This window comes from Schistocerca gregaria, chromosome 9 (genome assembly GCF_023897955.1).
Source record: "Schistocerca gregaria isolate iqSchGreg1 chromosome 9, iqSchGreg1.2, whole genome shotgun sequence".
Classification (NCBI taxonomy): Eukaryota; Metazoa; Arthropoda; class Insecta; order Orthoptera; family Acrididae; genus Schistocerca; species Schistocerca gregaria.
The window spans coordinates 145686848-145704866 of NC_064928.1; the positions used below are offsets into that span (position 1 = coordinate 145686848).

General features: G+C 40.2%; 1 protein-coding gene across 1 annotated transcript in view; it reads left to right on the forward strand.

Moving 5' to 3' along the window:
* The window catches only part of LOC126292149 (elongation factor 1-gamma), a 49188-nt gene that overhangs the window by 24919 nt on the left and 6250 nt on the right, over nucleotides 1-18019 (forward strand). Inside the window, exons 6-8 of the mRNA XM_049985988.1 lie at nucleotides 5967-6100; nucleotides 8528-8729; nucleotides 16655-16824. Coding sequence (XP_049841945.1) covers nucleotides 5967-6100; nucleotides 8528-8729; nucleotides 16655-16824 — 506 coding nt within the window. The remainder of the gene's footprint in view (nucleotides 1-5966; nucleotides 6101-8527; nucleotides 8730-16654; nucleotides 16825-18019) is intronic.

The following is an 18019-nucleotide window of genomic DNA, read 5'->3' on the forward strand; positions in this document are numbered from 1 at the left end:
TGAAATGTCACCTGATGAAGTGTGCAAAGAGGCACTGGACTCATTGGTGGTTGGGGAGGGGAGATTACAGTGAAATTTGTGCTCAGCCACAATTTAGAAGTGACCATTCTTGCTGGTAGACTGTCATTAATTGCCATCCCTGCATCAAATACAGTGTTGATGTACAACATTATTGCTGCCTCACATGTGCTATTTTTTTGTAGGATATACACTACTGGCCATTAAAATTGCTACACCACGAAGATGACTTGCTACAGATGTGAAATTTAACCGTCGAGAAGATGCTCTGATATTCAAATGATTAGCTTTTCAGGGCATTCACACAAGATTGGCACCGGTGGCAACACCTACAATGTGCTGACATGAGGAGAGTTTCCAGCTGATTTCTCTCACACAAACATCAGTTGACCGGCATTGCCTAGTGAAACGTGATGCCTCGTGTAAGGAGGAGAATTGCGTACCATCACGTTTCCGACTTTGATAAAGGTCGGATTGTAGCCTATCAAGATTGGTTTATCGTATCGCAACATTGCTGCTCACGTTGGTAGATATCCAATGACTGTTAGCAGAATGTGGAATCAGTGGGTTCAAGAGGGTAATACGGAATGCCGTGCTGGATCCCCACGGCCTCCTACCTCTAGCAGTAGAGATGACAGGCATCTTATCTGCATGGCTGTGAAGGATCGTGCAGCCACATCTTGATACCTGAGTCAACAGATGGGGATGTTTGCAAGACAACAACCATATGCACGAACAGTTCGACGACGTTCACAGCAGCATGGACTATTAGCTCGGAGACCATGGCTGCGGTTACCCTTGACGCTGTCACAGACAGGAGCGCCTGCGATGGTGTACTCAACGACAAGCCTGGGTGCACACCCATTGGAAGCGTGTATACGTCATCGCCATACTGGTGTATTGCCTGGCATGGTGGTATGGGGTGCCATTGGTTACACGTCTTGGTCACCTCTTGTTCGTATTGACGGCACTTTGAACAGTGGAAATTACATTTCAGATGTTAAGACTGGTGGCTCTACCCTTCACTTGATCCCTCCGAAACCCTACATTTCAGCTGGATAGTGCGCAACCACTTGTTGCATGTCCTGTACGGGCCTTTCTGGATACAGGAATTGTTAGACTGCTGCCTTGGCCAGCACATTCTCCAGATCTCTCGTAAATTGAAAACGGCCTGTCAATGGTGTCCGAGCAACTGGCTCGTCGCAATACGCCAGTCAGTACTCTGGATGGACTGTGGTATCATGTTGAAGCTGCCTGGGCAGCTGTACCTGTTCACGCCATCCAAGCTCTGTTTCACTCTGACTCAATGCCCAAGTGTATCAAGGCTGTTGTTATGGCCAGAGGGGGTTGTTCTGGGTACTGATTTCTCAGGATCTATGCACCCAAATTGTGTGAAAATGTAACATGTCAGTTCTATTATAATAAATTTGTCCAATGAATACCTGTTTATCATCTGCCTTTCTTCTGACTTCATACAGAACCACGTGTAGTGTGCCTGTAAACCTGGACCGCTATAAGTTTGTAATGGGTGGTTCAGGGAGCCGGGTCATTAGTTTTTTATATATTTTATTCCTTTTAATGGTGCTTTCCGTCAGTTTTGCTTTGATTGTCTTAATGTTACTCCTTTAATATTTTGCAGATGCACATGACAAAGGGACGTATGAGCTGAGAGTACACAGTACTTGCCTTTTTAGAAGTAAATAACTTTTAGAACTATCAGATTTCATCACTGACTAATCAACCTTTACCTTTTACATGTAGGCCCTGCTCTGCAAGAGGCTTTCTGGTAGACCTAGGTTTAAGGATGATGTCACCTAGAATGTGACGTGCCAGGGATGAACTTTATAAGCTTAGTTATGCATCCTGTCTGGAGTCATATTTTAATGTGTGTATAGGGATTTCTCTAAGAATTTCTATTGATTCTATTTAGCTTTATCTTTAGCATGTGGATTGGTATTATTATTCATTAAAAATACTACAGGTGCACCTGAAGTAGGGTAGTGTTTTCCTTTTTAGTAATAATTTTTTGCAACTGTAGCAGACTTTCATTGAAATACCCCAAATTATCATATTCTTAGTTACCATCAGTCTTCGGTGATCCTTTCAGGACAGCAAAGGACTTCCTTCCACTTTCAAACAATGTGATAGCTTTATATGTAGAGCCACTCCATGTAAAGACAGTAATTCTATGTGACTGTTCATAACCTCCTAAATAAATTCTTCCATAAAGGCACTGCAGCTAAAAGAGTTCTTCATGTTAAATGTTTAGCTAGTTTCTTGCATCTTTCAGAAATGTGGCACATCAAGAAAAGTTTGGTGCCTGAAAAGCTTTGCACTTTTAATTGGAGCACTGGTGGAATGCTGTGAGCAGGTTTATTTCCATTAAGGTCAGTTTGTAAACCCTTTGTAAACACGTAAGGCCAGTACTTGTGTGGTCCAGACTTTCTCTCAGATTTTGGAGATTTTACCCATGTCCTGAAATATGCTTCCTCGGAAGACATTTTGGAATTGTGCTTAAAAAGTGTAATCACTGTTAGTTTTGCACACTTTCATCAAATGCAAATTCTGTGGCACTTGGGGATATAAAGCTGGAAAAATAGTTACAGGTATTGCTGCTCCAATTGACTGTCCTGCAGGTCACTGTTCAGAAATATTAAGGGCCTGTGAAAGGTGTCCTTAACCTTGAATTAAATACAAAATAGCATGGAGGGTTGGAGTGCCAGGTTTCTTATACTGGCTAGCAATGAGCATAGTGGTAGGAAAGTGATAGATCAAGGTGTTAGAAAAGAAATAGTTGCAACTTTCTTCATACCAAAGACAGCATAGCTAGTTAGTTTCATGTCCCATGGATCATTTGCAGCATCCCTGTCCTATACACCATGTACACCAATGACACACCCAAGCAAGTTGGATGTGAAATAGCCCTCTACACTAACGACACAGCCATATACAACAGCAACAGCAAACTTTAAATTAATCACTGTAAATTAAAGAGAACACCTAGACAAAAATCAGTGGTGCAATGTCTGGAAAGTGAAAATTAAACCCACCAAATGGCAAGCAACAGCTTGTTGCAAAGCCATATGAAATGGAATGAGCGTGTGAGAACTGGTATGGGAGCTGGATGGTAGATTTCAGTTTATTGGGAGAATTTTAGGAAAGAGTATTCTCCTATAAAGGAGACAGTAAATAGGACACTGGTGCGACTTATTCTTGAGTATTGCTCAGGTGTGGGGACCTGTACCAGGTTGGATTGGTGGAAGACTGCTAGCTTTATCAGTAGGTTTGTCCAACATGCAAGGTGCTTCAGGAACTCAAATGGAAATCCCTGCAGGAAGGTGACACTTTTCAAGAAACACTATTGAGAAAATTTATAGAACTGGCATTTGAAACTGACTGAACGATTCTACTGCCACAAACATTTTGTGCATAAGGATCACAAAAGTAAGATATAAGAAATTGGAGCTAATATGAAGGCACGTAGAAAGTTTCTACCTTTGCTCTTTTTGCGAGTGGAGAAGGAAATGAAATGACAAGTAGTGATACAGAGTACCATCTGCCACCCATAGTACAGTGGCCTGCGAAGTCACGATGTAGATATATGATTGGTGGATGGGACCTGCCCAGGCATGACTCAATCATGTACCTGGGCCTCAAAATAGGCAGGTGCCTCACATGGTGCAAGCACATAACAAAAATTACAAAAAAGGTTGCACTCTCTTTTGCTTCTTGTATCAAAGGCTGAATGATGACCATGGAATGCAAAGTCCTCTGGCACTGCTCATCCTGTATGGCTTGGAAGTGTGGTATGTGGTGCCAGACACCACCCTCCTAAGGCTCCAACATCTCAAGAACAAAATCAACAACTCAGGTGCTTACAGAGATGTCCAAAACCCACGTGTTAGAGACTTGTCGAAAAACTATCCCATTATTTGTGCATTCATTAATACTAGATCAGTAGAATTTTAAAGACAGATTTTTGCCTCGCCTCCTCATACAACATTTAGGTTAAGAACCACCTGAAGATTTGCACGAGCCCAAAATCTACATTTTTGTGCCTGCCACTTTAGGAAGTAAACACACACACACACACACACACACACACACAAGACATACATTTATATTAATACACATTCACACATTTCCAATCCCCATTTTCTAGAATCTCAAGCGCACTATGAAGTCAAACCGGTATAACCTAGTGGCGCTTCAAAATTTAGATCCCACACATTGCCTTCAGGAAGGATAATTCGTAATGAGTAATTCTGTATTCACATCACAAATTAATTTGTAAATATGGCTATATGCTGAACATTTATACTTTTTAGCATACAAATGAGTAATTCCTGCCTACCGTACTTTGCACATTGCAATAGAAATTCTGGTACGGAATAGGAGTTGTCAAGGAAAATCTTTTTCAGTTTTTTCCCCCAAATTTTATGTTTGTCGGGCCTTTTATATCACTGGGTAAGTTATCAAAAACAGACTTCAGGAGGGGACAAATATACTGTGAAGCAGTGGCCAGTATGCCCAAGTCCTTAAACTGATGTCTAAGAGACGACTGTGGGTGAGCATCACATATTATTCTTAGATTATATTTTTGAACAATGAAGACTTGGTCGTAAATATGTCTTATCACCAGAACATTATTCCCTATGACATTATTAAATTAAAATGTGTCAATTGATTTCTCTCCCCCAACAATCTGCGATGATTCTAAGTGCAAATGTATCTGAACTACATTGATTTAAGAGTTCCAGAATGTGCCTTTTTCCAGTTTAAATTTTCATAAATATGGACAAGTAAGGATTGTGAAGTTTCCATGCTGTTATTTCCTCAGTTATGTGTTTATCTTATCATTGATGTGGTACCTGTAGATTGCAAAAATGAATTTTCTTTAAAATTGAGGGTCAGACTACTTGCAGATACTTTTAAGAATATAGTTTACCATTCCTTCTTCTGCTGCTGCTGTGCATATTCTTGGATTGGTTACTATGCTAGTGTCACCTGCTAAAAGAACTAATTCTGCTTGTAGTTTGTTAGATGAAAGATGTTCACACATGAAGAACAAAGGCAGTCCGAAGATTGAGCCTTGAGGAACCCCATGCCTATGTGCTATTAAGTTTCTTCTCTGATTGTGCTCAATCTGTTTGAGAGCTGTGAATGAGCAAGTTCACTCTCTCCCCTCCAGAATTACCCCGTCACATGCAAATAGTTTAAGATATTTTATTACAATTGTGTGTAAAGTGTCAGCATTTACAGAGAACAAAAATCACTTATTTTTGTTACTTATTTTTACTGTCATTAATATTGTCCCATTACCTATTCTCAGTTGCAAGAGTTGGTGAAATTAATTGTAGACTGCATAATTGTCATGACTTGCAAATGTATAAAATATTTCCAAATATTGTAAACCAGAGTGTGTCAATGTGTAATGATTGTTGAAAGTCAGCAAATTGAATTTTTGTAATGTTAATATTATCTAAATTATAATCCTACAAATTCAAGTCCATCATGTTGTTTGTGCTTAGTCTGAAAAGAATGCATGAAACTAAGTGTCTTTATATTTTCAATTCAGGTGCTTTGTATGAGTATGGAATCTTGGAACGGTGCTGCTCCTTTAATTGTTCACTTGATCATCAAGTTTCCCTTTGTAGTCTTGTATATTTAATAAGGTTGTTCCTGATATTTCGTTCTCTCTTTGAGTGCAGGTTGTGTTTCCTGTGACACAATTTGTAATTAAGGGAGATATAGTGAAAAGATGCCATGTTCCACCCTGATCTGCATTGTCATACAGAATTCAGAACTAATAATGGCACACACTTGACATTCAACAGTCTTTTAAAATTTCTCAATGTTATCTGTGACAATACTGTAAATTTATGTGAACATGACATAGTGACAACTGGAGATTGAATTAATTAGGACCGGTAACTTTTTTTCTCAAGGAAGCCGTATCAGAATGTAAACAGATGGTTCAATACCATTATCAACCAACCACAAGTTAAAGCTGTTATTGGTGAATTCAAACTGTGTGAGAAGATGGCAGAATTTGATCCAAAGAAATTTGCTGAATTCCAAGGTAATTTGTTAGACAAATTTCATTATTATAATTTCACAGCTATTATTGATTTTCTTAAAATTAGTTATGTAATTTTTAGTCTTATCATTTAAAAAATGTTGAGATCCTTATAATGGTTTTTGGCCAGGCATGGTTACTGTTAAAACATCACTGTTAAACAGATAATGCATTAGCCTATTAGAGGTACAACTGTTGTCAGATTAAATAAGCTTTTCGAATTTTCTGTATGAATAACATTGTTGCATATAAAATAGTATTTTAGTTAAGGCTCAAAACTTGCAATTAGAAGTCTGATCACCCTGTTTTGGGATTTCTGTAAACTGCTGGCAGCAAATGCTGAGATTGCACTTTCTAACAAGGTCTTGCCTGATGTTTTCACTGACATTGTTCGTTTATGATAACACTCACTGATTTAAGTATTGTCGATATATTATACGTTTTGTAAAATATTTATAATGTGTCAAGTTATCTTTCAAAACCGGTTAGGATTGATGTGAAGTGGGGGTTAACCAATACCCCCTCCCTTTTAAAAAAATGGCCAAGAGAAAAATACTTTTCTGCTATTCTACCAGCCTTTCTCCTCCCCCTACAAGAAGTCTTACTACCTCTTGCCATAGGGAGAAAAAGTTTGTAATTCAAGGAAAGATTTATCTATAATTAGTTTCATTATCAGATATCAAACTTGCCTGAAATAATGGTATTAGTAAATAATGAACAATTGTCTTCCTGCTGCACTAAGTTGGTTGGATTCAAAAATCACCTTATCAGATAACCTGCAGGATTTGCCATCAGATGTTAGATGATACCTATACATTATGCCTTTGTGTAGAAGTGAGATTTGTGACTATATTGGTGAGGGGGGGGGGGTGTACCTACTGTGACAGTGTTTAGCCAGCAAATTAATATCTTGTTAAATGTCAGAACTTAAAACATCTGAAGAGGTTAATGTCACTAGAAGTTTGTGAGAGAGATCATATATTAGAATTCGGGAATGGTGGTCATTTCAGTAAAGTTTTTCTGCAAACAGGATTAGTCATAAACATTTATACAATGAAACTGACATTTTGATTACGCATAACGGGTGTACAGTTAGGGAATCAGAACAGTCCAAATTCCTTGGTGTTCAGATAGATGATGAGCTATGATGAAAAGCCCATGTTTAAGAATGCTGTTGCTTTTTTAATTGTTGACTTAATAGTTGTTTCCCTTCGTAGTCTTGTCTATTTCAAAAGACTGTCACTGATACGTTGTTCTCTCTTTGAGTGCAGGTTGTGTTTCTTGTGACACAATTTGTAATTAAGGGAGATAGAGTGAAAGTATGCCGTGTTCCACCCTGATCTGTATTGTCATACAGAATTCAGAACTAATAATGGCATACACTTGACATTCAAAAGCGTTTTAAAATTTTTCAATGTCACCTGTGACGTTACTGTAAATTGAGGTAAACAAGACATAACTGGAGATTGAATTAATTAGTACCAGAAACTTTTGTTTTTTTCTCAAGGAAGCTGTATCAGAATGTAAACGACGATTCAATACCATTATCAACCAACCACAAATTGTTTTCTTGGCATTCTGAACTGCAGCACCAGAATTGTTTTCTGCAACTGTGCGAGACCAGCTTGATGGACTTCGTTATCATACCAGTTGCACATGATTGGGTGTGCGCACTTAACATGCGCTAAAATTTGATGAACAAAGTTTCAACTCCCTATGGAGGAATAGCATTTAATTCTTCTAACAGATGCTTATATTGCATCCCAGTCTAAATAATTTACTGTATTACAACATGTAGCAAAATGGAACATTACTTGCGTGTACAGTTACATATCGTACATTGAACAAAATTATTTTTGACAGGTCCTGTAGATGGCTTCTGTTATGTCATGACATCCTACTGCATTATCACAGTGCACTTATTAAACTGCACACCACACCACTTCAAATCGGGATGCTAGTTCACGAAGCTTACACTCTCTCTCTCTCTCTCTCTCTCTCTCTCTCTCTCTCTCTCTCTCTCTCTCTCTCTCTCTCTCTCACACACACACACACACACACACACACACACACACACACACACACACGTGCTTCAACTCATGACAATAACTGTGATAGCTGTTCCACCTTGAAGATGCATGGCGTCCGTCCGTATAAGTGTTAGATGCAAATGTGGTGTCAAAAACCTAAAGTCCAGGCATAGAATTTTCTCATGGCTAACTTCTGTTCTGTCGTAGAGTTCCCACAAAAAATTCAAGCAAAGTCCTACGTTAAATTGTTCATTACACTAATAGCTACTCAGTAGCTTTTCAGCATAGGAGTCATGTTAATTTTATTCTAGCTATTAACTTCTGTGATTTTAATTTAATTTGGTCCTGCAGAATTATACATGTAAAGTAAATAAGATGCAAATTTGCTTCCTCCCTCCAGCTGCCACCAAACAGCAGCAGCCGGGCAGTGCGAAAAAAGAGAAAAAGCAGAAAGGCCAGGGGGAGGGTCAGCAGCAGCAACCGAAGGAAAAGGAAAGCAAGAAGAAAGAGGAACCTGACCCTGCAGAGGAGATGGATGCGGCAGACTTAGCTGTTGCTTCAGAGCCGAAGGCCAAGGACCCCCTGGAAGCCCTTCCCAAAGGGTAAAACTGCTTTAAACACAGTAACTTTGCTACTCACTTCATTACATGGCAAGCATCTGATTATTTGGATGCAACTTACCCAGCTCATACGTTGTCTTTGCATAAATACTTTTCAGAAAATGAAACCTTAATATTCTGTTAAAATAGGTTACAGATTTCTGTTTGTGAAGATGTGGGTGATAGAAACATCGGGGGGGGGGGGGGGGCTAAATAGCAATTTCAGCAGCTATCGACTAGGATAATTGATTTATTATTAGTGTTCACAGAACAACATTCATTTAACTGTATTGACGTTTTGGCTCTAGGAGAAATGAATATTAACCTAGGGGAACTTCCTGTGTTCACATGGGACAGCTTTTAAATATGAATTCAGATACTTTCTACTCATTTCTATTGCCTTCACGTGAATAAATTATTCCAAAATTATTTTTATTTGTACAAATTTATAGAAGGTCTTAAAAATATATATTCAGTCTTTTATCACTACCTCATTCGACGATAGTAGTGTGGAATGTGGGAAAGAACTCATTTTGCATACAATTATTGAGGTCAAACTTAGGATTAGAAAGTGGGGTGGATCCAAGTTTTGTAGTTGGAGTGTCGCTTTAAATAAAGTTACTTCCCCAGAGGCATTTTCAATTTTGAAAATGTGAATTCGGGATCCTTTGGGGTAGGTTCTCCTTAGCGGGGCTCTCATGATGATTTCCATTTCATTGATTTCTGACACCTCTTATCTGAAAATCTTTGATTATGTATTTGGATTCTGAAGAGCCAGTACCCGTTATTGAGAATTTACTGTAGATTGTAGCATTCTTTATAAATAATAAAGCATACAAAATTCAGTAGTTGGTAAAGTCTGTTTTATGATTTTCTAAAGAACAAAATTTAGAGGGTATCTGGAAGATACTGTGACTTCAAACAGTTAAGTGTTTCACCTGTAAGTAGGTTTTGTAAATTACTTAATATGTTGTTTCGTGGGCCCCTACCACCACGGCACAGCGTGTCCCCAGGTTGCGGATAGGGGATATGGCCTTCAGATATGAAGGGTATCTGTGAATACAAAAAATAAGCAGTAACGGACAGTCAGTGGGGGCAGGCAATGACGTGATGAACCATCCCTGTTTCTTGTTCTCTTACCATCAAATCTGTTCATAGAGAATCAACATCATCAATGGGCATGGGTCCCTTTGAAGTAAAATATTCCAGAGGTAAACAAGGTTCCCATTTGGAAATAGCGGAAAGGTCGGGGAAGAAGGCCAGTGTTCACTCTGTCTGCTTGCCGGGGGGTCTCATCCGAGATGTGGAGGAGGCCCTACCGGCGGCGATAGAGAGCACTGGGTGCACCCGACTGCAAATTGTTGCTCATGTCGGCACCAATGACTCTTGCCGTCTGGGTTCAGAGGTCATCCTCAGTTCGTACAGGCGGTTGGCGGAGTTGGTGAAGGTGGAAAGCCTCGCTCGCGGGGTGGAATCAGAGCTAACTATTTGTAGTATCGTTCCGAGAACCGATCGCGGTCCTCTGGTTTGGAGCCGAGTGGAAGGCTTAAACCAGAGGCTCAGACGATTCTGCGGAGAGCTGGGGTGCAAATTTCTCGACCTCCGCTATCGGGTGGAGAAATGTAGGGTCCCCCTGAATAGGTCAGGCGTGCACTACACGCCGGAAGCGGCTACGAGGGTAGCGGAGTACGTGTGGAGTGCACATGGGGTTTTTTTAGGTTAGAGAATTCCCTCCCTAGGCCCGACAAGACGCCTCCTGAGATGCGGCAAGGCAGGAGTAGGCAAAATGCAACAAGGAATAACAATATTAATGTGCTAATAGTAAACTGCAGAAGCGACTATAGAAAGGTCCCAGAACTGCTCTCATTAATAAACGGTCACAACGCCCATATAGTACTAGGAACAGAAAGTTGACTGAAACCAGACGTAAACAGTAATGAAATCCTAAACTCTGATTGGAATGTATACCGCAGAGATAGGCTGGACAGTGAAGGGGGAGGCGTGTTTATAGCGATAAGAAGTGCAATAGTATCGAAGGAAATTGACGGAGATTCGAATTGTGAAATGATTTGGGTGAAGGTCACGGTTAAAGCAGGCTCAGACATGGTAATTGGATGTCTCTATAGGCCCCCGGGCTCAGCAGCTGTTGTGGCTCAGCACCTGAAGAATAATTTGGAAAATATTTCGAGTAGATTTCCCCACCATGTTATAGTTCTGGGTGGAGATTTTAATTTGCCGGATATAGACTGGGAGACTCAAACGTTCATAACGGGTGGCAGGGACAAAGAATCCAGTGAAATATTTTTAAGTGCTTTATCTGAAAACTACCTTGAGCAGTTAAACAGAAAACCGACTCGTGGCGATAATATATTAGACCTTCTGGTGACAAACAGACCCGAACTATTTGAATCAGTTAATGCAGAACAGGGAATCAGCGATCATAAAGCGGTTACTGCGTCGATGATTTCAGCCGTAAATAGAAATATTAAAAAAGGTAGGAAGATTTTTCTGTTTAGCAAAAGTGACAAAAAGCAGATTACAGAGTACCTGACGGCTCAACACACAAGTTTTGTCTCAAGTACATATAGTGTTGAGGATCAGTGGACAAAGTTCAAAACCATGGTACAATATGCGTTAGATGAGTATGTGCCAAGCAAGATCGTAAGAGATGGAAAAGAGCCACCGTGGTACAACAACAGAGTTAGAAAACTGCTGCGGAAGCAAAGGGAACTTCACAGCAAACATAAACATAGCCAAAGCCTTGCAGACAAACAAAAATTACGCGAAGCGAAATGTAGTGTGAGGAGGGCTATGCGAGAGGCTTTCAATGAATTCGAAAGTAACGTTCTATGTACTGACTTGGCAGAAAATCCTAAGAAATTTTGGTCCTATGTCAAAGCGGTAGGTGGATCAAAACAAAATGTCCAGACACTCTGTGACCAAAATGGTACTGAAACAGAGGATGACAGACTAAAGGCCGAATTACTAAATGTCTTCTTCCAAAGCTGTTTCACAGAGGAAGACTGCACTGTGCTTCCTTCTCTAGATTGTCGCACAGTTGACAAAATGGTAGATATCGAAGTAGACGACAGAGGGATAGAGAAACAATTAAAATCGCTCAAAAGAGGAAAGGCCGCTGGTCCTGATGGGATACCAGTTCGATTTTACACAGAGTACGCGAAGGAACTTGCCCCCCTTCTTGCAGCGGTGTACCGTAGGTCTCTAGAAGAGCGAAGCGTTCCAAAGGATTGGAAAAGGGCACAGGTCATTCCCGTTCTCAAGAAGGGACGTCGAACAGATGTGCAGAACTATAGACCTATATCTCTAACGTCAATCAGTTGTAGAATTTTGGAACACGTATTATGTTAGAGTATAATGTCTTTTCTGGAGACTAGAAATCTACTCTGTAGGAATCAGCATGGGTTTCGAAAAAGACGATCGTGTGAAACCCAGCTCGTGCTATTCGTCCACGAGACTCAGAGGGCCTTAGACACGGGTTCACAGGTAGATGCCGTGTTTCTTGACTTCCGCAAGGCGTTTGACACAGTTCCCCATAGTCGTTTAATGAACAAAGTAAGAGCATACGGACTATCAGATCAATTGTGTGATTGGATTGAGGAGTTCCTAGATAACAGAACGCAGCACGTCATTCTCAATGGAGAGAAGTCTTCCGAAGTAAGAGTGATTTCAGGTGTGCCGCAGGGGAGTGTCATAGGACCGTTGCTATTCACAATATACATAAATGACCTGGTGGATGACATCGGAAGTTCACTGAGGCTTTTTGCAGATGATGCTGTGGTGTATCAAGAGGTTGCAACAATGGAAAATTGTACTGAAATGCAGGAGGATCTGCAGCGAATTGACGCATGGTGCACGGAATGGCAATTGAATCTCAATGTAGCGAAGTGTAATGTGATGCGAATACATAGAAAGATAGGTCCCTTATCATTTAGCTACAAAATAGCAGGTCAGCAACTGGAAGCAGTTAATTCCATAAATTATCTGGGAGTACGCGTTAGGAGTGATTTAAAATGGAATGATCATATAAAGTTGATCGTCGGTAAAGCAGATGCCAGACTGAGATTCATTGGAAGAATCCTAAGGAAATGCAATCCGACAACAAAGGAAGTAGGTTACAGTACGCTTGTTCGCCCAATGCTTGAATACTGCTCAGCAGTGTGGGATCCGCACCAGGTAGGGTTGATAGAAGAGATAGAGAAGATCCAACGGAGAGCAGCGCGCTTCGTTACAGGATCATTTAGTAATTGCGAAAGCGTTACGGAGATGATAGATAAACTCCAGTGGAAGACTCTGCAGGAGAGACGCTCAGTAGCTCGGTACGGGCTTTTGTTGAAGTTTCGAGAACATACCTTCACCGAAGAGTCAAGCAGTATATTGCTCCCTCCTACGTATATCTCGCGAAGAGACCATGAGGATAAAATCAGAGAGATTAGAGCCCACACAGAAGCATACCGACAATCCTTCTTTCCACGTACAATACGAGACTGGAATAGAAGGGAGAACCGATAGAGGTACTCAGGGTACCCTCCGCCACACACCGTCAGGTGGCTTGCGGAGTACGGATGTAGATGTAGATCTCCTGGCAGAACCTACTTCGAGGAGATTCAGGCTGAAAGGAACTTTCAGGTTGGGAACATGGAATGTTGGAAGTTTGAACAGGCCAGGAATGTTCCAGACATTATTAGACGAATTCGATAGATATGTTGTAGACATTACAGCTATTCAAGAAACTGTGTGGGGGAGGGGGGGTGTAGCATGAAGAGGGGTAACTATACATTTTTCTATGGAGGTGCAGCTCCTCACAGTTTTGGAGCCGGTTTCACAGTACAGAGAAAAGTGCTTCACCCAATCAGAGATAAAAGGTTCATTAGTGACCAACTATCAGTGTTGTCTGGCAGGTGGAATAGACTAGTAGTAATTAATGTACATGCACCAACTGAGGACACTGAAGAGGTTGTTAAAGAAGGCTTTTGTGAAGAACTAGATCAACTGTGGGATGAGTTCTTCTCGTACAATAACAAAATTAATCATAGGTGAGTTTAATACGAAGATAGGGAAGGAGGAAGCATTCCGGCCTGCAATTCGAAAAGTAAGTTTGCATAACATTTCGAATGATGATGGCACAAAGGTGGGTAATTTTGCTGTTTCAAAAGACATGATTGTTGAGAGTGCACATTCCAAAAGGAAGGACATTAATAAAGCAACTGGGTCTCTCTGGATGGACACATCCGAAACCAAATTGATCATGTTCTTGTGCATTGGAGATAGCACACTAGTATAGAAAATGTTAAGACTTTCTTGTAGATGCCAAAGTTCACCAACAGCTATCTACAGCAACATCAAGGTGTCGCAATGCACAACTTGTTCTGTTAGACACTGACAAGCTAAATGATGAAAACTTTAGAAGAAGGTACATGATAGAAATTTCCAATAGGTTTGATGCTCTCAGGACACGCGAAGATAAAGATGAGGATGTAAATAAACAGTGGATCACTGTGAGGAATAATATCAAAGAGGCGGCGACGGTCACAATACGTACAATTAAGAAGAACAGAAGGAAACCATGGTTTGATGATGAAGGCAAGAAATTGTTAGAGGAAAGGAGAAAAGCGCGATTAGATTGGGATAGAATGGGAGACAGAAAACAGGGCCTTGAACATGGGAAGTTGGTCGTAGGCTACGGGCAAAGAAGAGAGATTATTTGAACAATCAAATTAAAAATATGGAAACAAAAAACATTAGGGAACTTTACCTAGACATAAATGGGTATAGGAAGGCCTTCAATGCTAGGACAGGTGCACTTAGAGGGGATGCTGGGGGAATACTGACAGACCCCAGTGCTGTATTGACCCTAGAAACACAAAGGTATTTTAGGTTACACAGAGCACCAAGGGCAAATTTGTTACAATAAGTTGTAAATCTTGCAATTTGTTCTAATACGTATTTATTTTATGTAATTATGTTTCCATTGAGATATTAGTTTAGCAGGAAATAGTGACAACATACCGTATTTACTTGAATCTAAGCTGCACCTGAAATTTGAGACTCGAAATTCAAGGGGAGAGAAAAGATTTAGGCAGCACCTCCAAATGGAAACAAAGTTGGTCCATTGTAATATGAGACACAATTTAGTTCGAATGAATGATGGTACAGCTACAGTAGTTTGGTTAGTCGTAAGCTTAGCAGCTAAGCTTACCAGGTAGCCATTGCTATGCGTTAGGTGCTCCGTCTATATTTATAAGGGTACCCTTCCTTTTTCACGTGCTTCGTCTGGTTTGACTAGATTGCTTATTTTTCTTTGATCTGATAAGTGCCATTCTTTGTTAGAGGTGCTTACGTCACTCTAAGCTGAAATTGCATTACTGTACTGTCGTGCTTTGTCATACTCTGATAATGAGTGTTTACAGTTTGCCTTTGTGCACGCTACTGCCCCTTACAATTAAAAAAAAACAGGAATTGTCTCATTAGTGAAACAATGGCAAGAGACTGCTATTTGTTAGTTACACTGCTGCTTACTGTGATGATGATCAACAAGAACCAAATATTAGACTGTGTATGACCAGTAAGTAAGTACTCAATATAATATCTGTGAGGGATGAGGTACAAAACCTGGTCCATATTATAGGGTCTACAGGATTTGTCCAAAAATTAATGCATTGCATTTTTTTCAAAAAAAACTACTCTGATAGGTTCAACAACTTACAAATATACTGATGCAGAAGGATCATATGTCCAAAGCATTTTGACAGTGTGATTTCCGCAAAGTAATCATGGAATTTCTTAATTGGGATGCTATTCAGGGAAGCTGTTGAAGTAGCTTGCACATTGTCCACAGACTAAAGATGCTTTCCTTCGAGGTCTGTTTTCGGCTGAGGAAACAAGTCTGCTGAGGCCAGGTTAGGAACATTGAGCAACTGTTGCACTGTTGTCAAGACTGTGACAACAAAGGCTGCGAGTGCTTGTGCATTGGCATGGTACCGTTTCCGTGCTTCACGGAACTCCCTTTGGTAACAGGTGACCCGGTGCAGTGCTTTGTAAAATTCAGCTTTGGCAGTCTTGCCACTTGTTGTTCATGTGCCATTCCACACTCTGCCTCTTTGATTAGCAGTCATACTGAAAGATTCATGACTCATTTGCAGTGATCACATTGTCCAGGAAATTGGAATCTTCTTTAGTAATTCTTAAGTTCTTCAAACACTTCCACTTGTTGCTTTTGCTAAAAGTCCGGGTACAAGTTTTCCACGTGGCCAAGTCACTCTCATTACCTCAGCCTTCAGTATTTCTGGCGTCAAGCGAGCACTCATTTGACAGGCTGAATTCAGTAACTGGTGCACACGATCAGCCATTCGCGATGTTGACTGGTGTCCTGTGCATGTCTTGTCAGCGAACTAAAGTATTGCATAGCATTGTGTGAAAGATTTCTCCATCATAGCTTCAACGCGACCACTACATAGAGATTGACGGAAGAAGCCATTGTAACCCTCAGAGAGCACAGATGCAGTTAAGTGACCTTATGCTGTAAAGTTGAGGGAGGGCCTCAACCCTCCCCAACAAGTCAAACGACTCTGTAATGGAGAGTTGCATCACAAAAAGTTGTGATGCATCACTCTTTGGGCACATCCTGTAAATGGACAGTGAATTTTGTGGAAGCTCAATGTGAGGTGAATTATGCTTGGACCCCTTTAAATTTGGTGGTGTTGGATGTTTAGTCAGGCTTCAAATTGGTCATGTAGTCTTGTCACACACAGTTCAATGGTTTGAAACTGAGTGCTCGACTTTTGTTCTACTGTATATTTGCTGACTATATCAGAGAAATTAAAACTTCAGCACTGTAATACTCTCCTCCAGATTTTTGCAAACTAGTTTGGAGTGAAATTATTTTGTTGAAAGTAGTTTCAATTTTACAGGACATTCAACATGGATGATTTCAAGCGTTTCTATTCCAATGAAGATGAGAGTAAATCCATTCCTTATTTTTGGGAGAAGTTTGATCCAGAGCATTACTCAATTTGGCTTGGTGAATATAAATATAATGATGAGCTGCAGAAGGTTTTCATGAGCTGCAACCTTATATCAGGTAAGGCATCAACCATTTTGTTGAAACTAATGTGTGTATCCCAAATGTACAAGCATTTGTGTGAAGTGAATCATTTGTAATCCCTTTTTTAAAGGCAAGCAAGTGTATCTGTCACTTGACTTGTAACCAACGGAAGGGAGAGCAAGGTAAAGCAATTCACACCTTATTGTTCACATTGCACACCTTATGTGCAATAGCAATGCAGTGTTGCTTCACATATTTTCAAATCCTCTTTCACTTTAAGGAAAGGCAGTGACATAATGACTTAAAATACTTTCTTTGTGAAGATATGCTCGAGCATAAAATTTCCATTTCTTGGAATTGGCATGGATTGGTAACTTCTTACTCCTGTTGCTTCACCAGGTGTTCCATAATTCACACACAGACACACAACAGTGTGCTAGTTGGTGTTGAATACATTAAATTGCTGAAGATTTTAAGCTCTTTGTCAGCCTTCCTCAGACCAATTCAGAAACTTTCTTCCCATCTTCAGGGTCTCACAAATAAAATGACTGGTTTCATCTTCTCATGGCCTGTTAATTTGTCCTTATGATGATATCATTGGATGTATTCAGAGAATCTGCCGAAGAGTTTCTTTCCTGCAAGTTGACACTGGTTACTTCAGTGAGGTTAGAGGATAAAAGTACCACAAAAGTCCTTGGCAACAAGTTATGATATTGTTATTAGGCTGTGAATCTAAATCGTTGTTCTGTGCATACTCATGATGATTTCCAAAACATTGATTTCTGACACCTCTTATGAAAATCAGTGTTTACATATTTGGATTCTGAAGAGCCAGTTCACGTTTTAGACTAATTTTAGGCTGTAGCATTATTTATTAATAATACTTGTCCTAACAGTTTAATAGTCAGTAAATTCTCAATTTCCTTTCTTACAAAGATAATTCCTTGAGAATAAAATACATACAAAATAAGGAAGAGTGTATTGACTCCAGACAGTGGACCACTTGGTCTAAACGTAATAGATAAATATTGTAGACTGCTCTAAAAAAATCCCTTAAAGGAGTGAGTAGGTCACGTGAATGATTTGCAAGCAGTCTCCTTTGTAGATCAGTATTCTACAAAGGAACCAGTTTACCACCCGCTCTGCCCATAACTGAGCGTATGTGATTATTCCGTGTCTTATAACTACAAAATTTTACATCTAGGGATTTGTACGAGTTGGCAGATTCCAG